At 52.9% G+C, this 24,980-nt stretch overlaps 9 protein-coding genes across 9 annotated transcripts; 2 read left to right on the top strand and 7 right to left on the bottom strand.

Moving 5' to 3' along the window:
- Positions 1 to 108: 108 nt before the first annotated feature.
- Positions 109 to 3,025, bottom strand: N7458_006985 (tRNA (cytosine-C5-)-methyltransferase; the record flags this gene model as incomplete). The annotated part of the gene is made up of 4 exons (XM_056910367.1): positions 109 to 451; positions 522 to 2,642; positions 2,739 to 2,935; positions 3,002 to 3,025. The coding sequence occupies 4 exons, from the start codon at positions 3,023 to 3,025 to the stop codon at positions 109 to 111; spliced, it is 2,685 nt and encodes an 894-aa protein (XP_056766071.1).
- Positions 3,026 to 3,559: 534 nt separating this feature from the next.
- N7458_006984 (mitochondrial processing peptidase) lies at positions 3,560 to 5,271 on the bottom strand (the record flags this gene model as incomplete). Its single annotated transcript, XM_056910366.1, has 5 exons — positions 3,560 to 3,950; positions 4,044 to 4,738; positions 4,806 to 4,883; positions 4,938 to 5,063; positions 5,122 to 5,271. The coding sequence occupies 5 exons, from the start codon at positions 5,269 to 5,271 to the stop codon at positions 3,560 to 3,562; spliced, it is 1,440 nt and encodes a 479-aa protein (XP_056766070.1).
- A 378-nt stretch (positions 5,272 to 5,649) lies between these two features.
- N7458_006983 (SDR family oxidoreductase) lies at positions 5,650 to 6,618 on the bottom strand (the record flags this gene model as incomplete). Its single annotated transcript, XM_056910365.1, has 1 exon — positions 5,650 to 6,618. The coding sequence occupies one exon, from the start codon at positions 6,616 to 6,618 to the stop codon at positions 5,650 to 5,652; it is 969 nt and encodes a 322-aa protein (XP_056766069.1).
- Positions 6,619 to 7,577: 959 nt separating this feature from the next.
- N7458_006982 (rRNA 2'-O-methyltransferase fibrillarin family protein) lies at positions 7,578 to 8,781 on the bottom strand (the record flags this gene model as incomplete). Its single annotated transcript, XM_056910364.1, has 3 exons — positions 7,578 to 8,288; positions 8,371 to 8,534; positions 8,700 to 8,781. 3 exons carry the CDS (start codon positions 8,779 to 8,781, stop codon positions 7,578 to 7,580), a joined length of 957 nt encoding a protein of 318 aa, XP_056766068.1.
- A 607-nt stretch (positions 8,782 to 9,388) lies between these two features.
- Positions 9,389 to 10,205, bottom strand: N7458_006981 (uncharacterized protein; the record flags this gene model as incomplete). The annotated part of the gene is made up of 2 exons (XM_056910363.1): positions 9,389 to 9,880; positions 9,942 to 10,205. 2 exons carry the CDS (start codon positions 10,203 to 10,205, stop codon positions 9,389 to 9,391), a joined length of 756 nt encoding a protein of 251 aa, XP_056766067.1.
- A 2,483-nt stretch (positions 10,206 to 12,688) lies between these two features.
- On the bottom strand, positions 12,689 to 15,037 carry N7458_006980 (CCAAT displacement transcription factor COY1; the record flags this gene model as incomplete). The annotated part of the gene is made up of 2 exons (XM_056910362.1): positions 12,689 to 14,844; positions 14,914 to 15,037. The coding sequence occupies 2 exons, from the start codon at positions 15,035 to 15,037 to the stop codon at positions 12,689 to 12,691; spliced, it is 2,280 nt and encodes a 759-aa protein (XP_056766066.1).
- A 440-nt stretch (positions 15,038 to 15,477) lies between these two features.
- N7458_006979 (uncharacterized protein) lies at positions 15,478 to 19,319 on the top strand (the record flags this gene model as incomplete). The annotated part of the gene is made up of 4 exons (XM_056910361.1): positions 15,478 to 15,628; positions 15,697 to 16,507; positions 16,569 to 18,336; positions 18,399 to 19,319. The coding sequence occupies 4 exons, from the start codon at positions 15,478 to 15,480 to the stop codon at positions 19,317 to 19,319; spliced, it is 3,651 nt and encodes a 1,216-aa protein (XP_056766065.1).
- A 600-nt stretch (positions 19,320 to 19,919) lies between these two features.
- On the bottom strand, positions 19,920 to 20,454 carry N7458_006978 (U6 snRNA-associated Sm-like protein LSm7; the record flags this gene model as incomplete). Its single annotated transcript, XM_056910360.1, has 3 exons — positions 19,920 to 20,047; positions 20,108 to 20,179; positions 20,280 to 20,454. The coding sequence occupies 3 exons, from the start codon at positions 20,452 to 20,454 to the stop codon at positions 19,920 to 19,922; spliced, it is 375 nt and encodes a 124-aa protein (XP_056766064.1).
- A 1,328-nt stretch (positions 20,455 to 21,782) lies between these two features.
- On the top strand, positions 21,783 to 23,941 carry N7458_006977 (Zn(II)2Cys6 transcription factor domain-containing protein; the record flags this gene model as incomplete). Its single annotated transcript, XM_056910359.1, has 2 exons — positions 21,783 to 22,401; positions 22,476 to 23,941. The coding sequence occupies 2 exons, from the start codon at positions 21,783 to 21,785 to the stop codon at positions 23,939 to 23,941; spliced, it is 2,085 nt and encodes a 694-aa protein (XP_056766063.1).
- Positions 23,942 to 24,980: the final 1,039 nt, after the last annotated feature.

The following is a 24,980-nucleotide window of genomic DNA, read 5'->3' as shown; positions in this document are numbered from 1 at the left end:
TCTCCATGGTATTGCTTTTTAGTACATTCGGTGAGCTCACTCGCTCCCCGTGAGAAAATCATGCAAATAATAGTAAGATAAATCAAAGGCCACGGCCGTCTCTCACCACTAGACAGTGGTATTGAATCGGTCCTCCTCATCGCCAGCCTTGGTGTAGGTCTCTCGCGTGTCAACCTGCTCTTGCTCGTCTTGACCCAATGCAAGGTTCTCCTTCTTCAGAGCGTCGTCCTCAATCGCCGCGGGAGGCTCGATGGCATCGATGGCATCGGACTCGGAAGCCTCAATGACAGTCTCTGCCTGCCTTTGCGAGCCCTTCTGGTTCTTCACAGAGTTGTTGTTGACGGGCGTGGAATCATTGAAGATACGCAGGAGCATGGCGCGGCGATCTTCCTTGGGAAGCATGAGGTTGATAGAGTGCAGGGAGCGCCAGAGGGGCAGAACCATCCGCTCGCTGTTGAAAATAGGTTAGAATACCAAATCGAAATGTGTAAGAAACAAATCATCCATAGGGGTGTACATACGTAAGGCCATCTTCCTTGCCGCTGGGCTCGATGCGCAAGATACTGCAGCCCATGGGAATATCCTTCACGCGCTCACCAATCTCATCGAGTTGTTTCCAACCATTGTCGTTGACCTTGGGGAACATCTCGATGAGCAGGCGACGCAGCGTCTCCCGCTGGGTCAGGGTGACGGTGCGAACATCACCCAGCCAAGGCTCAATGATCTTCAATCCGTCCGTCTGGATACGCCAGCGGCAGACGTTCTCGCGCTGTGCATCCTGCTTCACGAACATCTTAACACCGCAGTGGACGAACTTCATGCCGGAGCGCTCGTTCATGGTAAGAATGTCCCGAGCCAGGGCGCTGGTGTAGTAAACAGTTCGGGTGGGCTGGCCCTCTGCATTGCGCACCATCCATCGGTCACGGGGGAACCGTTCTGACAGTTCAAAGAACTCGTAGACTGGGACCAGCTCTGGGTGATTGGGGTCCAGATACTTGTAGGGCTCTTCTTGGACAACCTTCTTCTTGAAACCCTGAGACACTGGGCCTGGGGCAGTGGGTGCGGGAGTGTTATCAGTTGAAGTATCCATTTGTTCCACTTGAACGGTCGGGGGAGGACGGTGGATAGGGCGGTCACCGACCAAGACCTCACTGCCATTCTCAAGCTTGGTCCTCTTAGCAGGAAGCTCCTCATCCAACTCATCACCCTCGCGCTTAACGGGAGAGGCTGGCTGCGAAGCATCAAGAGTCACCGAGTAAGGAGGCTGGTTGGAAGCCTCAGCGACCGTTGCGTTCTTCGCAATCTCAGCCTCGACTTCCGCGTCGGCGGGGACAAGATCATCCAGAGAGTCCAACTTCTGGTAAGGCTCGCCGTTTTCATTGTTACGCGAGTCAAGCTCGGCAGCAAGAGCTGCAACGGATCCCTTGGGCAGGAGCGGAATGACGCTGGCGGAGTTCTCGGGCTTGGCCTTGATCTCGGAGGTCTTCTCAAGGACAGTAATGAAGAAGCCACCAGTATCCTGGAGGTGAGGGTAAACACGCATGCAGCGTTCGAGCGGCAGCTCGGCGGTCTCTCCAGAAGGAGTGAACATTCCCTCGGCCAGACGGGCTAAGCCATTGCTACTGCTCTCCTGCTCTCTCTGTTCCTTGACTTCCGCCCAGCTGCTCCAGATACGACCCTCACGGTCCATGACCTTCCAGCTCTTCAGACCAGGCCGACGCTTCAGACCGGACAGCTCTTCACTGCAGTCAATGATCTTCACATTGGCAGCCCCACCGCAGCGCTCAATGGCGCTAGCAATGACAGCCTCGTTCTCAATGGGGTTCATACTGCAAGTAGAGTAGACAACACGTCCACCAACCTTGAGCATCTGCAAGGCGCGAACCAGAATGCGAGCCTGAGTGGTGTGAAGACCCAGAGCACTGGCTGGGCTCCAATCTTTCCACACACCAATGTTCTTCCGAGCAGTACCGTCACCAGAGCAAGGCACGTCGGCGAGGATGCGGTCGAACTTCAGGTATCGGTTGATAGGGCGCTGGCCCTCGGGAACAGGTAGAGGAGGAAGCTTGATAGAGGGGTACATAGTAGCATCATGGTTCGTCACGATCAGGTTGGGAGAGCTCAGACGCTTCATCTGGTGGATCAAGAGATGCGCACGCTTGTAATCACTGTCGTTGGCGATCAACAGACCAGTAGTGCGACCATCATCATTCAAGCCCTCGGGGCCCAAAGGCTCTGGCCCAGCATTGCCCTCTTTGACCTGCTTAGCGGCCTCCAGAATGGTATCCTCCTCGCCGGCATGGAGAGCCTCCATCAGCTGTGCTGACTTGCTACCCGGCGCAGCGCACATATCCAGAACAGTCATTCCGGGCCGGATATCGATGAGGAGAGGCGGGATCATGCTGACGAGCTCCTGGCGACTGATGTTTCCGACTTCGGTCTCGGCAACAAGGAACTTTTGGAACGAAGCGAAGGGTGCATGGCGGCGAATAACCTGCTTGGGAGTGGTCATCGACCAAGCAAGCTGGTCCGGGTACCACTCGACGGGCTGTGGCGGCTGGACCTTCTGGCCCTCGTACTCGATAGAAGTGATTTGTGGGACATAGAAGTTCTTCAGGCGCTCTTGCACAGCAAGCGCATGACTTGAAGAGGTAAGTATCAGTATACAATGCGTCCTAGACCCGGGTGAAGACTCGAGGAAGCGCAGATAGAATGCGAAATCCAGTTCCAAGACTTACCCACGCGAGCCCGTGAAGCGGAAGCTGTTGGGCAGATCTCTCTTGATAGCATTCCAGAACTCCTCCTTCTCCTCCTCTGGGATAAATTCCGGCTCATTGTAGTATCTCTCGAGCTTCTCGTTGGTACGGGGAATCTCGTGCCAATTGGTGGAGCGCTCTGCGCGGGCACCGCCGCCACCTCTGCCGCCGCGGTTTCCCTGTAGAAATGACGGTGATTAGCCTGATGAACACTTCCTTGGGAGCAAATTGAAGCTCATTCTCACCTTTCTGCCGCCTCGTTTGCCCATTTTGAATGTAAGTTTTGCTAGGGTAGCCGTCAAAACTTCGTCTTTAAAAAAACGACGGATAGAGCGCTAGATTATCTAATCACTGCCGTGGGGCGATCTTATGCCGCTCGTCACCGCTTTTGATACATGGCCCGAAATGCAACTCATTCAACATTCATACGATTCCGAGATCTGAAGGGATAATTGCAGATGAAAAATAATGATGATGACTATGGAAATGTACTAATAGTTTAGTAACGAGTGGTACTAGGTATACATGATTTGATGGTATATCCAAAGCCTGTACAAGCTATTGTTACTCGATCGCAATTCAGGACGAAGGAAACAAAGGAGATCGATTGGTCTGCCACATTCCAGGCGACAGACTATATAGTCTACTATGGCAAACCATTAACTGCTATTTCACACACAAGTCAGGGTCTAAACAGCAACCCAAGGCAATGATTGATAATACATTCAAACAAACACCCCCATCCGGGGTCCGAGAACTCTAGGATGGTTGTCTTTTAATCGCAATTGGAGACACGGGTAAATTTAAGACAGGTTGCGAGACATGTCGCTGCGGATGCGCTGGTAGTCGAGGATACCCTCAATGCTACCAACGGCGCTCATGGCGACGTCCTGGTCCCACAGCTTGCGGTTGGCGAAGTCCATGACATCCTTCTCGGTGATGGAGCCGACGACACGCTCAATGTCCTCGGGGCTGAGGCGGCGGCCGGTGGTGACGATCTGGCGGCCGATATCCTCGGCAACGGCGGTGGTGCCGTCGAGAGACAGAAGGATGGAAGCCTTAAGCTGGGCCTTGGCGCGCTCAACCTCAGCGGAGGAGACGTCGCGGCAGAGGCGAGACCACTCGCGGAGGGTGAAGTGGATCAGGTCATCGAGAGAAGTGAGGTTCTCGGAGACAAGGTAGATACCCCAGAGACTATGTATCAAGATAATGTCAGCTACTGATTCGCCGAGGTGGTATCCAGGAATAGGGGGGATTGCAACGTGTAGCAACAACAAGAATACTTACCCAGTGTCGCTGTAGCTAGTGGAGAAGCTCATGAAGCTGTTGGCGAGGTGGTGGTGGCTGACGTGGGAGCTGAGCTTGCTGCCGAGGAAAGGAGACTGGCCCATGGCACGGTCCCAGTTACCGACGATAGCCTGAGCAACGAGGGCAGTGAAGTAGTCATCGTCCTTCCAGCTGACACCCTCAACGGCAAGAGCAATGTGGGCGGAGGGGATGGTGTCGTCACGGAGACGGACCTCGGAGCCGATGAACTCGGGGGTGCGCTTCTGCTCGGCAGTAAGGGCGAGGGCGGCGGAGGTAGGGGGCTTGTTGGGGAGGCCACCGAAGTGCTCCTCAGCCAGGCGGACGAGCTGCTCGTGGGGGATACCACCAGCACCAACCAGAACCATGCGGTCGGCAGTGTAGTTGGTCTTGATGTAGTCCGTCAGGTTCTCACGGGTGATGGTCTGGATGTTCTCCTTGGGGCCGAGGATGGTGCGACCGAGGGGCTGGCCCTGGTAAGCGGTGGCGTGGAGGTGGTCGAAGACAACCTCCTCGAGCTGCTTATCAACCTCCTCCTGCTCGCGCAGGATCACATCACGCTCACGCTCAATGGCAGCGGGCTCGAGCTTGGAGTTCTGGAGGATATCGGAGAGAATGTCGACGGCCTTGGGAACATCGTTGTTGAAGGCCTTGGCGTAGTAGACAGTGTTCTCGCGCTGTAAATCTCATCGTCAGTACTGATTCGCGCTTGGAACGGGTTGGCATTAGGTTTTCCGGTCGTACCGAGGTGTAGGCGTTCAGGTGAGCACCCATGTTCTCAATCTCCAACTCCAATTGGTGCTGGGAGCGCTTGTTGGTGCCCTATAAATTGTTGTCAGATGTACTCCGTGGGGGTTGAGGTCAATGAGGTCGAACCTTGAAGGCAAGGTGCTCGAGGAAGTGCGCAGTGCCGTTGGTCTTGTCAGTCTCTGACCGGGAACCGGCATCGATCCACACGCCGACGGTGGAAGTCTGAGCCCATGGCGAATAATCGGTGGCAATCTAAAACACATATCAGCGACGATGCGGTGCCATTGATCGAGTCTGACGCGGGACGTACGGTGAACCCGTTGGAGAGGGTGGTGGACTGGGTGGTGGATGGCAGCGCAACGGGCGAGGCAAAACCACGCTTCACGGGCTGGATGGACTTGAGAGCCGCACGGCTCCGGAGAGCCTGGTTAAGGTTGAGAGCCAAGCGGCGGGAAGCCATTGCGGACACGTAGGATGGGTGGGAGGGGGGGGAAGGGGGATGGAGAAAAGAGCTGGAGTCGGCCCTGAGGTTGAAGTTCGGAAGTCAAATTGTTCGCCCAGCTCGTCAGCCAATCACATGACCCGCTTTTCCAAACCGCCCTTCCCATCCCGATTATTTCCTTGCCCGCTTCTGTGCCTGCTATTGTTTATGACGTCCGATTCCATTGCACGCAGTGGTCGTTACAGCAATGTCCCAATTGATGGGTGCTCGAAACACCCCTCACTGCGATACTACTGCCATACAAAATCTTCCGCGTAACCCTGATCATCTCAGTCTTCAAATTGCGCTATATTGATTGGCTCAGAAGTCGCCCTGCTCTGCTCCGCCCGGTCTCTATCATACAAATTTACTAGCAAACTGCTGAATATTCTCCTTCATAGAAATATCTGCATGGAAACCCAGCTTGAATGCGCGATCAGTGGAGAATTGAGGAGTCCACGTTTGCACAATCTTGTCCGTAGCAGCATCATACTTCTCCTCAACAAGCGCCCGTCGCTCCTTACCACCAATTTCCTCCAGTGCATCCAGCATTTCCTGCACACTAACCTTCAGTCCAGGCAGGTTGACTGATCGCGACTCGCCAAATGCCTCCTTGGGCACGGTACGCGCGTGGATCAGGTTCTTGATAATCGTGTGTGGGGAGCAGATCCACATCTCGGTCTCCTTGCTCACAGGCAAGATTGCCTTCTTCCCGTGGAAAGGCTCCCGAATGATATCGCTAGCGAAGCTGCTGGCAGCCTGTGTGGGCTTTCCAGCTCGAACGGTCACGGTGGGGAGTCGCACACTGCGGCCGTCCAGGAATCCGCGGCGAGAGTAGTCCGTCACCAGAGTCTCGATGATGAGCTTTTGTGATCCATACGAGGACGAAGGTACGGGTGGGAAATTGGTCTCGTCAATGATGAATCCTGGAGGTGCTAGGCCATAGACTGCCAATGAAGAGGTGAAGACCACCTTGACGCCCGGCATGGTTACACGTAGTCGGTCGAGAATGTATCGTGTCGAGTCGAGATTGACTTTGATTCCCAGCTCAAAATTCGCCTCGGAACCACTGGACATGATTCCATGCAAGATATAAACGGTCTCGTAGGGTTGGGAGGCATTGATCAATTCGTCAACTTCCTTCGTGGAGGTTAGGTCGGCGCGGACACAAGTCAAACGGTTGGCATACTGTGTCGCTGACTCGGGGACTGTTGGCTCGACGACATCGGTGATAGTCACGGTGGTCGAAGCTGGAGTAGTCGCAAGGAGACCAGCGGCCAGTTCTTGGCCAACGTAGCCTCCTGCGCCAGTGATGAGAATCGACATGTTAGATGCGAAGCGATGGGTCTGGGAGCGGTCCGGGGTATCAATAGAAGTAAAGATGCAACCAAACAATGGGACCAATGCAGTGTAAATGATGTGAGTTGAGAGTGGCACTCGATCTGTCCAAACTGTCAACCTTATATAGTCGCCAGCATTAATAACCCCGCGGGGCTGGAGCGGAGCGCTTTCTTCCCCCACGCGCCGTCCAAGGACCCAAACTCAAGATGTTCACCCCACCAATGAGCAGCTTTTCCTAGTTGATATTAGTCCATTGCGTGTTCCCCCACGCAACAATTCCGAATCATTTAGCTGGGCAGAGAAGTCGGTCTTTGCGTCTCGGTGAGAAATCCGATACCCGGACCGAGCGGACGGTCGTTGAGCATCGCGGGGCAAGTCCGAGATCGATGAGAACACCCACAGTGAGCCATGTGACTATGGAAAGTAAGGCCGCATATCAGAGATAAGTAATATATCAACTAGATAGAATTTGATCTCATGGCTTATATGCCAGGATGAATGAGCGACTCTCTGCTCGCTATATAAGCACAAAGTCTAGAGACCTGATCGAGGAAGCATAGGCTAGTAACAGAGCAAATATGAAGAGTATGATGACTATACATATCTACGAGCAGCAAAGGTCCATGGCGATGAAAAGAACTTTGCGAGAACCCTAGCATCCAGGACGGGCTCAGGCCAAACCCATACCTGATACCCTCAATCTGGGGCATTTCATCTACGTATTTACGCAAGAAGAAAATCATTTCAGTGCGTGGATTTTCCCAGAAATTGAGACCTATTTTGTGACGCAGCAATCGTACATGGCAGAGACAATCAAGTCACAATGAAAAAGAGAAACATTGGATACATCGCGGAACACAAGACGCCTGAGAGGAAGTGACATGTAACCATAGAAAGGGAAAATGAAAGAAGACATGACAAAGCAAGAAGATTAGAAACACCTTTTATGTAGAACGAGCATAGATACCACCAACGATGCAGTGATCACGCTCGAAGGGCTCCAGAGTCAGCTGCTCCTTGGGCTTGATCTTCTCCTCACGCATCTTCTGGACCTCACGAGTGAACACAACCTCAGCAGCAGCTGTGGAGTCGATACAGCTGGCCTTAATGGAGATCAGGACACCCCCACCCTCCTTCAGGAACATGTGAGCGTTCAGGCCGACAATACGGGCCTGGTCAGGCTGCGCAACGTCGGCGAAGATGACATCAACCATGGGAACGAGCATGCGGTAGCGGAGAGGGTGACGGGCATCCTCAACAATGGGGATAACGTTGGTGCGGTGAGTAGCCATGCCAATCAGGTCACGGCCAGAACGGTGGGAGAACTCAACAGCGTAGACGTTACCAGTGGGGCCAACAATATCGGCAACGTGAGAGACGGAGGTACCGCTGGCAGCACCAATGTAGAGGACCTTGGAACCAGGCTTCATGTAGATGTTGTCAAGACCACCCAGGATACCGGCAGCCAGCTTGGAACGGAAGGGGTTCCACACACGGTACTCAGTCTTGGTGACAACACCATCATCACCAGCGGGGGACTCGACAGAGACGCGCTTCTCGCCGTAAACAGCCTCACCGGGGGTCAGGTTCTTGGTGACGAGCAGATCCTCCTTACCACCACGGGCAACGAAGACACCAGCGTGACGGTGGTTCTCCTGTTTGAGGGAGAAGAAAGTTCGGGGTCAGCCATTGAAAATCTTCCGGAACCTCTCAAAATCCGCATTTTGAAATACTCACAATGATGACCTTAGCACCACCACGGGCACCAGCAGCACCACCACGGCCGCCGCGAGGAGCACCGCGTCCTCCACGGGGACCACCACGGCCTCCACGGCCAGGAGGACCACCTCGACCACCTCCACCACGGCCACGGCCACCACCGAAGCCACCACCGAAGCCACCTTTAGAATGAGAAAAATTCCGGTCAGCGAACTGGACAAACTAGCACTAGAAACAGACACGATAGTTGGCAGGCAAACGAAACAAGCGTGAAACGCAAGGTCTCATCTCTGATTGCCCACCCTATGCAGACATGACTGTGACTTCAAATGAGCTTGAGCACTAACCACGACCACCAGCACCTCCACGAGGAGCGCCGCCACGACCACCGCGGGGAGGACCACCACGGCCACGAGGAGTGAAAGCCATTATTTGGAGTTGTGAGGGAAAATTCCGAGAGAAAAGGGAGTCGAAAGAGGTTGGAGTCGAGCTACCGAGTGCGAGATGAAATTTGATGGAAGACCGAGCTCAAGAGGAAGAGTCGATCGAAATTGAGCAAAAAGGACACAGTAATTGGATTTACTGAGTCAAGCAGCTGGTGAAAAATTGACCGTGAAGGTTCGATCGCGTGCGGGTCAAAGCCGGTGCTGCTCGTTGATCGGTCGAGATTTTTTTGCGCCTGCTGGATCTTTCAGAAAATCAGAACTACGCTAGTCCATTTTGCGTTAGCATAGAAGAGACCACTGGGCCCACGTGACTTGGCTGTTTGCGCTCTGCAAAAGCGAGATCACGTGGTATGGATAGCCCTGCAGCCATCAGATGAAAAGTGTTGGAACTGTGGCAGCTAGGCTTGAGGAGCGGTGGATTGGAAATTGGGAACCAAAAAATATTTACTCCGTATACTCCTTCATTAACGCCACAGTCACCAAGGGGTAACCCTTTGAGACGGTAAATACATACAAATAAATCTTCCATATTATAACGACGCTATCCGCCCACCTTGTCCCATATGTACAGAAAAACACGTCCCTCCCATCTAACTTCCATAGAAATAATAGACTGCAGAATACTGGATCTCAAATGAAGATGGCATCTTCTCGCAAGTGTCGGGTGGAGAGCCCGAAGCCGTGTTCACTCGGTAGACACCCTTGTAGTTGCCAACAGTGCCCTCAATGGTTGACAGGTACAGCCAAGCCACTGCACCATACTCGCCCTTTACAGCAGTTGAGGGGGCATTGAGTGAGCTCTCCTTCTTGGTCAAAGCAACGCCGAACTGTTTGGCTTCTGTGGTGTCCAAGTTGAACTCGGGAATGGTGCTAGTGAAGAAATGGTGCCCAATCAGCTCGAGATTGGCGGGCGGAAAGGTTGCATACTCGGTAGTAGGCAGGGAAATCTTGTAGGCAATGTTGGGAAGTGACTCCAGGAGATCAGGGTAGTTGGCAGCCAAGCATGTCGCATTGTACAGGTTGGCGACTGCACCGATAGCAAAAGGAGTAGACGCAGACGTAGAGTCGGCACATGTATAGTTCTAGGAAGAACAGTCAGTGATATGGATCTCCATTTCTAGCAGGGCAATTCTTAAAGCACACCTGTGTTCCCCGTCCAAGTGCCACATACATTGGCTTCGTTCCATTGGGAGCCGGAAGACCAGAGGCGAATGAGGGCAATGAGATCTTGGATGTATCACATGATGCCGACGGAGACGTGCTCTTCTTCACACGGTTGATATACTGGCTGACTTTGGAATAATAGTCCGAGAGCTCATCCGAGAAGTCATAGGCATCATCGAAATAGTTCGCAGGGGCAGCCAGTGACACTGTCACCAGCGAGAGGAGAATGGGTGTGAGACGCATAATTAGGCGTCTTGTGTATACCGAGATAGGAGGCCCAATGGAGTGGAGATAGAAGGGTGGTGATCTCGAAGAGGTTTGAAGAGGTAGAAATTAAACAAAGAAAGCCCTATTGCAGCACCAGGCTGGTAGTCGGGGAAAATACAACGAGTACGAATGTAGGAATAAGAAAGAAAAGAAACGACAACTGGAGAGAGGAAGAGGGATTGACAGAAAATATGATGAATCCGGCAAGCCAGGGTACATATAGAGTCGGTTTTGATTGTAATAATGATCGCTTTGACCAGCAAATCACAAAGATAGTAACACCCGTCTTACTCGAAACAAATGGGCCTGGGTCTATAAAAAACAAAAGGGATCAAAATGCAGGCTTCAAGTACTAGCAGGGATCAGGAGGAGGTCTACGATCAGTCATTGGCCCAGGGAGGCGCCGAGGGCTTTCCTTCCCAGCCTCTGCGCGACACCATTCGTCGATGGGCTCAAACAACTTTGGCCACACCGAGAGTACATCGCGCTAAGCAAAACACCAGACTTTGAATGGGCGGCAAGGCAAAGGAGGCTTTCCAGGTTGCCAATGCTCCGTAGAGGCTAATAATAATGCAATGAGAGGGGCGGGGGAATGAGGGGTACGTACCAGGGAAATTCTCCGGTCGGGCACTAAGAATAAATCGAGCCTCCCTGGGAGAGGCTCACCATGTATGTGATGGGCGGTTGGACATGCAGTGTGATTGCTCCGTTTGGGTTAGTCTGCAATCATGAAGGATCAAGGGTGCCGTCCACTATCGACACCCGGGCGGGCGTTTGGGAGGGGTTCGGCTTGGTTGCTAATGTTAGTCTTATTGGACACAGCTGAAGCAATCTTCGTCGCGAGAAAAATGATATTCTTCAGGCAGGTAATGAATCTACACAAGCACCCAGCCATCTGCGGGTACGTGGTTGGGCGGGGGCTGGTTGAAAGAAAAGAGGCGGCCTACTATGTACTTCCTCCGCAATGTGGCTTTCGTTTACAAGCCCACGGGCGCGTACCAGTACGAAGCACGGTGTCGTTGGCACTACTATCTTTGGTCCGACCCATCTGATTATTACTCGGCCGGCACTATAATTATAGCTCATTTTAGAGTGGCCCACTCGGAATCGATGCCACGTTGGTTTACCTGATCGGTGAAGACATGAATAGCCAGTAGATATAGATAGTCGCGGAGACAAACGGACATGTTAACAAATTGTACAAATTGTACTAGATTCGCAATTGAACAAATATAGCTGGGTTAAACGAACAATATGCAATTATTAATTGAGCGAGTCATGTTGATGCTCTATCTTCTTGTTGTTCTCGTTTGACGCTAACCCAAGCTCATCCTTGCACTGCTACCCTGTCGCTATTTTGGAACATCAACCCAAGTACTTCCATACTCGATTTACGGCTCTGACTTCTTTACATCTGCTGGCTATTCCAGTCATATTCCTCAATTTCAGGTAAATTACCCTCCGGGCCTAGAATCGCATGGCATAGATGGGTACAGACCCCATCCATGGTTGATTCTAACTGGAGGAAAGACGAGGAAAGAGGTCACCATCACGCCACTTTGAAAGTCAAGCCTACTTTGTACTCAATCACATAGAATTCTTGGAATTTGTCATGAGAAAGATTGAATTTTGGCAAGAAATCTATGAAAAGGTGGAGCAGTGCCTCCAATCTGGTCCTAGGTTACAGGGTACACACGTACTTTGGGAGACATTAGAGACTTGGACAAAAGCACACCCAAAAAAAGAAACCGAGTAGGACAAGGCTAAACGAGATAATGCTGGTCTTTTGGGAACTGGAGTATTAAAACTTCGAGTGTGCTTCCGCGTTATCAATATAGGATGGTGAGATGGAACACAAGACCTGTCAGACGAAGCCAGAAATCAAGTTAGCCTGATTCTCACGGTACTAGCTTCAAAACCCTGCAGGGATTCTCCTCTTTTCTATTCTATTCTAGGTACCTTCTAAATTACAGAAGTGTGATGCATGCACAGGTCAACGGTCTTGCCACAATCACCACTACAGTCATAAGTCATCCGCCAGACCCCGCTTGCTTCACCATCTTGCTTCACCATCGGTCATGAACTTTACTAGCCACAGACTGCTAGACTACTCATTCGAACGACAAGAATAGAATGTTTCATTTCCGAGGTCCTGATTGACTGTACAGTGGCTGACTAGGATTCCATGAAACAACAAAGCATGCAGCGAGTATCTGTCGTGGGTCATCACTGCCAGAGGAGAGGCCCGTTCACCCAAGAAACGCCAGGATTGATGAGTAGTCAGGAGAAAAAAAAAAAGGCTCAACAGCCTAAATTAGAAATAAGACAAGACGATAACGCCGAGACCCTCGCTGTTCAAGCATAACGAATATTCTTCATCTCAACAATGGTGGGGAGAGACAGGTGATGGTCACATCACCAATCTTACTCCATCACCAGACAGACTCAACGGGGACATTTTAGCTGGCCTGATTGAAACCCTCTTGCTGCCAGTCATCCCCGTGTAGCTGACCACCACCACCACTACTACTACTACTACTACCACCACTGCTGCCATAGGCGGCGGCAGCGGCATTGCCAACAGCACTCATGGCACTGTGCTTCTCAATCTCAGTCGTACTCATCATATACAAAACGACGAAAAGCAGAATGTGCAGCGCGAAGCAGTATGCCGCAAACAGGTTTCGGCTGGTCCGGTTCGCCAGGATTATGCGAGTGAGAGAGAATACGATCCGCTCTGGAAGGGTCATGCGCTTGTAAGCACGAGCGGATTCACGGCCTCGGAATGCAGCAAATGGTGAAATGCGAGCTTCGTATGCTGATTGGTAGCGGTCCGGCGCGTCCCCAGATGCATAGATGGATGCCGAGCTGGGGGCATTTGCGAACGAGGAAGCTGACGTAGATGCGCCTTGGCCACGGTTATATGTGGAGACGTAGCGGGTCTTCTCATAGAGACTCAAGTTGTCCTTCTGGAGGGTTGAAACTTCCTGTCGAAGAGACTTGACAGTGCTATACATCTTAGAGAGCTCCTCTTCAAGCTCAGCATTCTTCTTCTTGAAACGGTCGCGCTGGGCCTGGATCATGGGCAGAAGGCCGGAACCGCCGCCCACTGCTTCCCCGGCGCGAATGGCTTCCATGGTATTGGCAGAAGCAGTGCTCTGGTCAAAGCCAGAGATTATTGACGAAGTAGGAGATACCGCTCCACTTCGTCGTGAAGAGTGTGGATACCTCGAAGTATAAGTGCCTGCAACAGACATTGCCGATGATGGGAATGCGTTGGCAGCCTCCTCTTGTACTCGAAGAAGATCGTTCTCTAGCGTAGTAGACAAACCTCGCGACTTATCAAGTTCTTTCTTAGTGGTTGAAAGCTCACTGCGAAGAGATTCCAGCTGCCCCTGGAGCTCGCGAGTTGATACCCGTAGAACGGCGAGCTCGTCAGTCAACTTCTTGTTTCGGGCCATCAGAAGTTGTTCCAAAGAGCTTTTATCTTTAGACTGTGTGCTGGCAGCACCATTCGTGCCAGTGGTATCATGTTCAGTTGTCGGGGTTGCCTCACCAGCATCCTCATCATCACCAGTGGCAAACTCAATCGATTTGATCATCTCCAGCTCCCGGCGAATATCATCATAGTCAGCAACCTTTTTAAGGCGCGAGCGCAGCTCGTCCCTCTCGGTAGCGGTCTTTGAGGCATTCCGTTCCGCCTGGAGGAGCTTGGCCTCCCAGGCGTGTCGTGTAGAATCCTTATCATAACGCGCAGCATCCAGCTTCCGTAGCAATGCAGAGTTCTCCGACTGCAGCCGTTGATAACTAGGGTCATCCTCAACAGATGCAAGCTGGCCCGAGTTTGAGTGCGATACGGCCTGTGCTAGCTCTAATCGGAGCTGCTCATTCCGCGCCTCCATATCGGCCAATCTCAAGCTGGTCTTCTCCAAGTCGGCAGAGACAAGTTCGAGTTCCGCAGCAGTAGCACCGCTACGGGCATCTTCTGTATCTTCATCCTGACCACCACCCAGTCGCTGAGAGACCTCGTAACTAGCCTTGAGCTCTTTGATCAATCGTTCCTGGTTCTCAACCTTCTCCTCCAAGCTTTTCTCCTTGGCCTCCCAGTTGCTCGTCTTTTCTTTCAGCACCGCATCCCAGGATGCTTCGATCTCTTTCGCTCTTGATTCTTGGTTCTCTTCAAGCTTCTGTCTCGCAGCACGCTCCTCTTGGAGGCGCTTCTCAGTTTCCTCCTGCTGCTTCGTGAGACGATCGACGGACTGCTGTAATTGATCTCGCTCCGATGTGAGTTTGGGAACCGTTTCTTCGGACAGAACGAGGGAGTCGACGGAGGCTTCGAGAAGTGGGTATGGGTCTGGTGCCTCGGACAGGGACGAGTAAAGTTGAAGGAACGAGGATGATGACGCCTTCCCTTGGTTGGTCAAAAGGTCGATAAACGATTGGTAAGCCTTGAGCAATCCCTTGTACTCAGACAGTTTTGCTTCATCCTCCAGCTTCTTGAAGTCCTTGGTCTTTTGAGCCAGTTCCTTTCTCTGTACGAGCGCGTCCCGTTGATGTGAGACAATGTCCGAAGCGGCAGTATCGAGTTTGGCAATGGTGCTGGCCAAGTCAATTCCTGGATAGGAGCATATAAGTTCTCAAGTTCCCACCGATTTTCTTATCGGGCCAGTTTGCGTTTACTTACCTCGCCAGGCTGCAATGGCGCGCTGGAACTTGTTAGTCTCTTCGAACAACTTGCTGGAGACTTCTGGGGTGTCATCTTCTCGCTCTTGGGCGGCAAGGCCCTCTGTGATGGCGAAGGAATCCATTTCCAGCGTTCAATCAAAGAGTCCTGCACAGTCACCCCACACCGAGAGCGCAATCCGCCAAAGGGGAGGGCGATTTGCGCGGAGAGCTGGAACTGGACACGCGGCGCGGCGCGGCCGATTGTTATTCCGTGTTGTATAGAGATGGGATTAAATCAGAAGAAAACAGATCAAAATGTGGTGATTTATGGAAGAATTTTTTGCAATCCCTGATCGGAGACTTATCTGGGAGAATGTGGCGTGTCTTATCACCTCTTGATTAACTGCCAGAGTACTGTACTCTGTAGAAGTGATCCCTTGCCAGCCGTCATTCCGAGGCACCCGCCGTTCCTGATTTAGCGGCCCCTGAAGCTTTGGCCCCATTCGACCCAGAGCCAACGCTGACCGCCTTCACCCCATCTCTCTCCAATGCTGGTGGGGAGATCACTTGGAAGCTAGCCATCATGGCTTCAGATGATGGAGTCGGTCCTCGAAAGAGGCGGAGGATCGGTCCTCCCGGATCAGAACCTTATGTCTTGCGTTCACTGTTCGACGACGTCCCGCTGGCGACGGACGATAGCTCGGACGTTTACATCACCTGTGTCGAGTACTGGGGTAAGCTATCAGCGGTTGCTCCCGGGTCCCATATACAGCGACCATCAAGCTGACCTGGAATTGTACAGATGGGAACTTGTATATTGGTACCTCTGCAGCGGAAGTCTTGCACTTCGTCTGCCTCCCAGCAGCTTCCGACGACGACTCGACCGATCCTACCTTTATCCTAGCATCTCGACTGCCTATCCCATTCCAGAACGAGCCCTCCCACAGCGACCCCCCAGGAGTTCGACAAATTGTCGTATTGCCGTCGGTGAATAAAGCTTGCATTCTTTGCAATGGCATGGTCACGTTCTACCTGCTACCGGAGCTAAGCCCAGCGTTTGGGAATACTAAGGTCAATCATTGCCGCTGGATCGGTGGCTTGGATCTCAACCAAGACGCTGCCTCTGGGGAAGATCCTGTTGTGATGATTGCTGTCCAGAACAGCGTCATGCTGATTCGGATTGGAGAGGGAGCTCGACGCATCAAGCAGATCAAGTTTCCCGGTTGCTTGGTGGCGGCGCGCAGGGGCACCATTGCCTGCGCCGCTGATACTCATTCGTACTCGCTGCTAGAGGTAGAGCACCAACAGAAGATTCCGTTATTTCCTATCTCCTCCTCGAGCGAGGTCTTCGAATCCGGCCATGTGGAGGATATCCCCCCGGCACCACAGACTCCATTGAAGCGATCGCCTTCCTCATCGTATCCGAGCTCGCCTCCAATGGATCCTCATGTGCATGGTAGAAGCAGCAGCTTGAATACCTTTGTGGGCATGCTGCAGCCGCATGCGCAGATGCGGGGGCATAGCCGCTCGCCTTCCGGGACACCGGACCCTTTCACATCTACCGGGAGTATCCGCCGCTCTAGCTCAGAAGAGCGAGACGAAGGGGAAGAAGAGTCTAAGAAAAAGGCCTCAGAAAGCCCCGAGGGGGGATGCGCAAGCGCCGGATTCTGACAGTCTCAAGCCACTACCTCCTCTACCCCCTCCAAAGCCAGCCCAGAAACAATTACAGCCGCACGTGGTCTCCCCGACTCCAACTGAATTCCTTCTTGTAACTGGAACAGAGGAAACGGAACCGGGAGTGGGTATGTTTGTAGATATGGACGGCGAAGTTGTTCGGGGCACGATCAACTTTCACAGGTATCCCAAGTCGGTTGTCATTGATGCCGGCGAAGACGATCAATCTCTGCAGCCCAATGACGATTCAAAGGAGGAATATGTTCTCGCCTTGATTGAAGATGGAGAGAATGGAGAGCAACGAACCCGACTGGAAATCCAAAGGTGGGATGACGATCCTGCCGAAATAGAACGACACAAGAAGTGGCTAGACATACCGTCTTCACCCGGCGAGTTGCAGACTACTCGATTCGGGTTAAAGCACACGCTCAGTCCCAGTCAACTTGATAACAATGAGATTGGGAAGCTTCTGCAAATGGTCCGTCTCAAGACACCATTGCTATCGCCTCATGTCGCCACCGTGGACCCTCGAACCCAGGAGTCCATTGAGCAGCAAAAGACAGAAAAGGAACTCTTTGAGTCGCAAGAGCTGACCGAGTCCGAGGGATCTAAGAAAGGAGATTCCGGGTCAGCAGAACGCGACTGGGAAAGTCAGCGCAACGCCGAAGAAGCGAAATTCGTCCGCGGGCTTGGCAAGCTGCAGAGCAGTCTCGTCCTTTGGTCGGGTTCACAAATCTGGCGGCTCCTTAAAAATCCCTTGGTTATTCAGCTAGAGAATACTCTACAGAAGGCTCAGCAGGTAGATGACAAGGGACGCATCACGCTGCAGAGGGATGCTGTCATGGAGTTGATGGTTTCAATCCAAGACATTGAGCCCAAAACCGAGGCTGAATTCCTTGGTCTGGGATACGTGAAACAGAAAGCCAGCTTATTGCTATATGGAGATCTGCTGTCCATGCACGCGGAGCACCGTGCGGATCCTACTATCAGGAATACCGAGAGGGCTCTCTTGTCTGGTAATCTGGACCCTCGACTGGCCGTACTGTTCATTCCACTGCTTCGATGCGAGGTATTACAGGGACCACAGGGTATCTGGATACAGTCTGGCTTGGCAGACACAACGGCAAAATACCTTAAACAAGTTGAGCAGACAAGCAATGCAGCCGAAGTGCACAGCTCTGTGCTGAACATGGTGAAGCGGTTCCTCCTCTCGTGGCAACAAAAGAGAGGCTATGGCAGTATCACCGATGAGACGTACGTCTTGGATAGCACGGATGCTGCACTTCTCCATCTTCTTCTTGAGCAAGATGCACATCTGAGTACGCAGCAACGCGCTTCATCCACGCGCAGTGAACTGAACAAGCTAGTCGATAATTGGAAGGGCAACTTTGAGCGAGCCGTTGCCCTTCTAGAGCAGTACAAGCGGCTTTATATTCTGAGCCGACTATACCAGAGCCGAAAGATGTCCCGAAATGTGCTCAAGACATGGCGGAGGATTATTGACGGAGAATCCGATGCCGGCGGGGAGGTTACTGGCGCCGGCGTTGAGGCGCAGATGCGCAAGTATTTGGTGAAGATCAAAGATTCCCAGTTGGTGGAAGAGTATGGCTCCTGGCTTGCTGAACGGAACCCTGCTCTTGGTATTCAAGTGTTTGCGGACAATTCCAGTCGAGTGAGGCTTGAGCCTGCCGATGTGGTAGCATTACTCAAAGAGCGTGCTCCCAATGCTGTCCAGGTATATCTGGAGCATCTGGTCTTTGCCAAAAACGTAAGTCTTCTTATATTTTAAGTCTTCCCGTCTGTATCTCAACTAATCATGCTTGCGAATAGTACACACAATACGCCGACGACCTCATTGCATACTACCTTGATGAGGTCCTTTCGGTGCTCGAATCCTCTCCCGCCGCACGGGCTTCTCTCGCCGAGTCCTACTCGACCTATCGCGCTCTACGACCTCCTAAACCCACCTATCTCAATTTCATCACCGAGAACACACCCGCCGAGCCCTGGTGGCAGTCCCGCTTGCGCCTTCTGCAGCTCCTCAGCGGCACCTCGGGCACACAGTTTTCCTCTACCGCCCTTCCCTCTGGTATCACCTACTCCATCCCCAACGTGCTCGCCCGCATCGAGCCGTACCAGGATGACCTCGTCTCCGAGAGCATCATCCTTGATGGCCTACAAGGCCACCACCGTGCAGCCCTCCGCCTTCTCACCCACGGACTAGGCGACTACGACTCCGCCATCCGGTACTGTCTCTTCGGCGGACCGCGCAGTGCCACCTCTTCTGGCGGTACGCAGCCTGAGCTAGCCGCGCACGACCTGCAGGTCAAGCTATTCCGGCACCTGCTAGACGAATTCCTGCAGATTCAGGACCTGACAGAGCGCATCGAACGCACGAGCGACCTGCTTGCGCGGTTCGGAGCCTGGTTCGATGTCCGCGAGGTTCTCGAGCTCGTGCCCGAGGACTGGAGTGTGGATATCCTGGGCGGCTTCTTGGTCCAGGTATTCCGCACGCTCGTCTCGCAGTCGCGGGAAGCAAGGATTGAGCGGGCGTTGAGTGCCGGGTTGAACCTGCGAGTTGGTGTCCAGTATACCGATAGTATGGAGAAGGCAGGGCCCTGGGTGGAGGATGGGGAGGGTTTGCGGCGGTGGAAAGGGAGCAGTAAGGCCGAGGCGGGTGTGCCTGGTGGCGATGTGATTACTGCTGGGGAGGATAGTGAGTTTGGCGATGTTGTGGGTCCTACTGCTTAGGACTGGAAGGATCAGCTAGGAAATATTGAACTTCCTTGGGAGGTTCAATTGAGTGATGATTTAGGCGCTTCTATGTGTATAGGGAGGGATCCGCGATTTTCACCCGTTATTGGCGTTTGCATTTATGATACCTAGAGCAATGTTACGATTTCGATCTTGGTGTTTCTTCCTAATCTTTTCAATATTTTGTTTGTATGGAGTGTATGGATGAGGCGGTTGCTCCCATTCCAGCAGATTGAACAATGTCATCCTGTGGACAACATCCGTCACGCCCACGAAAAGGTAAGACCAGATGATAGAAAAGACAGGACAAAAAGAAAAAACCCATCACGTTGCATTCATTCCCTTCGTAGCTCCAATGAGCATCGACCGCTGCCTCTAGCTAGACAGTCAGGGTCTATCAGATTAAGGTTTTTTTTTGATTGAATTTGGATACTTGGATATATCGCTTGATGCCTAGGAGTATGCCGCATGCCAATGATAGAGAGGAGTACAGGCGCCCTCTTCACATTGCCTTCTGCATGCATGATGGCGAGGGCCTGCACGGATGGCCTTACTCGGCCAGCAACTGAGGTGAGAACTATGCGTGTAGACCACATTTTACTCCTCGGGTTGCACGAAAGGGTTGGCGATCTCCCCGCTGCCGTCGGCGGGCGAAATGAGCACGATGAGTGTGCCGCGGGCAACGATCAGGCCCAGGGAGCGAGTGGTTTGGTTACCCGCATCGTCTGGATGGGGATGATTAGCGGAGTGGCTTTAACTTAATAGAAGTGGGAGATGATTCCTACCGCGCATAGTCTCCTTGACATCATCCAAGACGAGATTCATAAGCTGGTCATAGCCCTTGAGGGTACCGGTGACTAGTGGACAAGGGTCAGTGACACAATCTTATATTGACGTCTTTCCGGCAACACAACACTATAGTCGCAGGAAAAATTAAGAAGAATACGAAGACCTTACCTTCACGACCACCATTGAACTTGACTTGGACCTCCTTGTCCATGTACTTGCCCAAGTCAAGGATATTCTCCTTCTTAGGCTTCTCTTGCTGGGCGGCAGCACCGCCAGTTTTCTGCTGCTGGCGACCGCCACGGCCACCACCACGACCGCCGCGGAACGAGCCTCGTTCAGACATGGGGGGGGCGGTCTGAGAGCGGTGAGAGAGATGGGGAAGATTAAGGAAGGAGGGGGGGGAGGGAATCAGTCGGAAGAGGAGACTGGGAAATCGGGGGCCTGCAAACAAGGAGCTTGGGGGTAACTGGGCTCGGTGTGCACGGTGAGTGGTGGATGAGCTTCGCGGATGGTGAGTGGTGGATTTGGATGAGCGTGTGTGTTGTGGTACTTGTTTGGTGTGGTTTGGTTTTGGTGGTGGGAGTTGTAAAGTATGAGGGATTAATTTTCAGTGAGTGGATGGGTTGGTGTTTGGTATTGGCAGGTTTGACCAAGTCCGGCGGGCGGACTGGTGAGTTGTCAGTCCCGCCTGGATTCCCGCTGGTACGGTATCGCTGGTAATATTACCGGCGGAATCATCCACGCGGTCTCGGGGCAGTCTCGGGGCACCAGCTCCAGGCATCCACGAAACGACCCTCCCCACTAAGGCTGAATGGTCAAGGCTTAATTTTCTGGATCGGCGAATAGGCCCATGAGTCTATTATGGAGTTCAAATTACATGAAGCGTCACAGATATAGATTCTGTTGCTTTGTTGGTTTCTTGACACCCAGAATTGCGATCGAGGGAGGATACAAAGGGCGGAGAGAGGAGCAGCCTGAAAGTCCCGGCGGAGAGGCCCGGCGGGACTCCGCTGGGTCACGGGGCCTGTCACGGAACCCTGTACAGGGTACGGAGGACAGCATACAGTATCTTGGAGGAGTCGCGACAGATATGGAGTATGACACGAAGAGCAACGGGATAGTCGGTGGATACGAATTACAGGTGTCACTATTAACATAATATTATTTTTATTATTATAGATCATACCGTGTATTGTTATATGATCCTTTCGGGGTCCAGGTACCAGGTACAGTAGCTGTTTCCACTGGCTTTTCCCTCCCTTTCCCTTTCCACCCTGTCCGCCTGCGTCGCCCCAGTCAAATCCACTCGGCTCCGACTGCCCTGCTGCTCCTCCCTCCCTCCTCCCTATCTCTCAAGCCCTTTTTTTCCTCTACTCCTTCCTTCCTCCTCCTCCGTCTCCGGATTTATTCATCCACGAACCTTCATGGACGTTAGTTTGTCCGCTCTATCGCCCTCTATTCTAGCGGCTCAACCCGCGCAATCAATCCTCCGCCCCCGGTCTTGACAACCCTCGCCGCTCACCTCCCCAGCCTGGCTGCGCCCTAAACTTGGTCATTTTGATCCCGTCCGGTTCCAGTCAAGCCTGAGACATCTCACGCGACCAATATATATCCCTCAAAACTATATCGTCTCCCCCTTGTATCCCGTTATATCCTACGATCAATTCCACCATGGAGCCCCGCCCAGTGACGGCGGAACCGTCAAACAAACGGCCTCGGTCTCCTGGGGCCGAGCACCTACAATCTCATCAGTCCAAGATGCCCAAAACACACTCGAACCACCTCCAGATCAACTATCTCGCGCGCCAGTACCCCGATAACCTTCCCCTAGTCGCGCCAGACGACACCATGCCCGCGATCATCCATTTGATTGGCGAATACGACGGAGTGCTCCATCGCCATGAAAGTATTGCTGGAAACCTGGGCGCATGTCCGCTGGGCCCGATTCTCATCAAGCGCTTTGAGCGCTTGTTCGATGGACCCCCGCGCGTACTCAAGTCGCACGGCAAGGATGGTCCCACGGTTACCTGGTTGGATGTGGTTGAGTTCGCCAAGAACAAGCCAGAGCAGTTCAACCTGGAAAAGTCGCGCAACGGCGTGCGGGTTTGCCAGTTCTATACGAAGCAGTGTCGAGTAGAGATTAGCGAGGAGGACTTTGTGCTTATTGCGTCGGGCATGCCGCAGAAGATGATTCCCCCGCAGCCTATCATTGAAGATGAGGAGAAGGAGTTGGGAGCGCTGGAGATTTTGGAGAAGAATCTGCAACAAATCATCCAGATGGCTGATCAAGGTAAGCAAATAATTGACCGTTATATCCGTCTTCGTTCATTACTTGACCGGCCCCTAATCAACTTACCTGCCCAGTCTCCGCTCGAGCTCGCCAGCTTAGCTACCGTCTGAAGAACCGCCGCACAGCAATCGTCAGCCGCCGCGAAAATGACGCCTCGCTCAATGCGCAAACGCGCGCTGCTGCTGCTGATGTCTGGCGTGATTTGAAAGGCCCTGGTCCTACAAACGGGCAGTCCACTGCCTCCCCATCGGGCTTCGTCGCAGTCAATGCACACCGGCCAGAGGGCGAGTCGGAAGAAACCCCACTACCATCGCAATTCATGTTCTCCCATTCCAATACGGACAATATTACCATTATCAACGGAACCTCGATCAAGGGCGCATCGCCTACAACGCGAGCAGACTTGATGAAGAAGTTCTTTACTACGGCGGACCGTCAAGCTCGCGGCTATGACGAAGTCACCGGTACGACCAATCCGATTCAGCCTCGGCCTCGGCCTCAAGGCTCCGATCCAGCCGAGTATAGTATCTGGAACAGTAACAACAACAACAACAATGGTACCAACAATGGTACCGCCAGCGGCAATGGCAGCGGCAACAACAGCAGCAATAGCATCACTAACAACAACTCGACGCCGGTGGCCATCCCTGGAACTCCATCCTCGTTACTGCCCCCACCGAAGAACACGCCTCAAGAAAAAGACGACGGTGGTCCATTCAAGCTGGAGATGGTCGCACGAATGGAGGAGCTCCAGCGAGGCGAGCGGGTCAGCCCACCCTGTGACCGATGCCGTCGTCTCCACATGGACTGCCTCAAAAATCTGACTGCCTGCATGGGCTGCACCAAGAAGCACGCTAAATGTTCCTGGCGCGACGTGAAAGAAGATGAACTGCAAGCCGCATGGGGTCCATCAGCACCGCGCGAACCCCGAGAAATCCGCGAGTCGCACGAGCGCATGGAAGAAGACCGCCTTCCACCGTTGAACCTACCTGGTCTCGTTCCTTCGCCCGGCGCTCCAATCTCCGCCGAGCGAGAGCGCTACGGACATCTTGACCGTCCAGCCCGACCTTCCGAGACCCCCAGCGACCCGCAATACTCCCAGCACAGCCGCCGCGAGTCTGCGCCTGGTGCGCCCCACATCAGCCCCGGCTCCGGCGCGTCTATGGGTCTCCCTGCCTCTGAGAAATCACCCCGCCGTGCCATGAGTGAGACGGAGGGTGGTGGCAGTCGTGGACAGCAGCATGGACCCCCGCCTCGACATGCCGAGGATGATGACCCGGATGCGAATCAGCGGCTGATGCAGGCTATTCTTGATACGGTGGATCACCACGCGCGCGTGGCGGCTGCTGTGCAGGAAAAGGAGCGTGGCGCAGAGCGTGCTGGAGAGAGTCAGCCCAGCTCTCATAAGGAGCGGGATGCTGAGCGTGAACGTGAGCGTGAACGTGAGCGAGAACGTGAGCGAGAACGTGAGCGGGAACGTGAGCGGGAACGTGAGCGAGAGCGCGAGCGAGACCATGAGCGGCGCATGGTGCAGGCTTAGATGCCCTTCGACCTGGGTGTACTATTCGTGTGTGTTTATGGTTTTATCCTTATTCTGCGGCATGACTTTTCCTCGGTTGTATAGCAGAGAGCGATGGCGAACGGGGAATCTGTTTTGGGGGAGTTGGGAGTTTCGTTCGAGCGTACATATTTACCATATATCCATGATTCTGTTTTCTAAGTTGCTACGAGGGGAGGATATCACGAATGTATCAATAATCAAAGGTTGAACTATTTCATCCATTCCATCTTCCAATAAGATAACCATCACCCCATCGGCAGTTGATCTCTCTGGGTCGACCCCGGATCTGTCCAACTCCCCGCATTTTCATCGGATATAGACTACATAGCACATCCCAGCCGTAGCCTATTGCTAACATGGGGTATCCGTCGGAAGTCAATCATGTCCATCATGACGGTATTTTGGAATTCTTTGGTCTGTGATTCGTGTCTGGCCAGAATCTTCGGATAGACATCTACCGATGGCTGCCCCACCAAGTGCTTAGAGCATGCTGACCAAGATGAATGCGAGGAATCCGTTCCGCGTGGGAAGGTGGAGAAGGAGACGCGGATATAGTCTCTTCCATGAGAGTATCATGCTAGCTAGCTATTCTAGATCGTGAATAGTGCATTCACAGTGATAGCGAGTATTGACTAGCATAGAGTGTAGAATTGAGAAAAATACGTAGCCTGATCGTTCTTTTTGTCTGCTGGAGAGAGTGTACTTTGTAGATTGCATCACATATCGGACTGGGTGGGGGATTCCCGAGTTCTCCGTAATTCCGAGTTGCTGAGTGGGCGCTTTCTGACTTTCTGCGGGGTGAATGATGAGCTCTAAAGAAATTCAAATCTGGGAGCAAACTTTTGGGTACGAGCAACCGGTTCGACTGGAGAAAAATGGAGAAAGAATAATGGAGCCGATTAATAGTATTCCCCCCATATTGACTATTGGCATATCCAAGATTGGTTCCTTCGACGGTAGTCGCGTAGCGTACACACCCCACCATTTCCCGCCGGATTTGCCGACGTAAGGGTCCCAA

This window comes from Penicillium daleae (genome assembly GCF_028827525.1).
Source record: "Penicillium daleae strain IBT 16125 chromosome Unknown utg000006l_segment0_segment0, whole genome shotgun sequence".
In the NCBI taxonomy this organism is placed as follows: Eukaryota; Fungi; Ascomycota; class Eurotiomycetes; order Eurotiales; family Aspergillaceae; genus Penicillium; species Penicillium daleae.
Note: the sequence above shows the minus strand (reverse complement) of the source record. Positions and strands in the feature narration are given on the sequence as shown.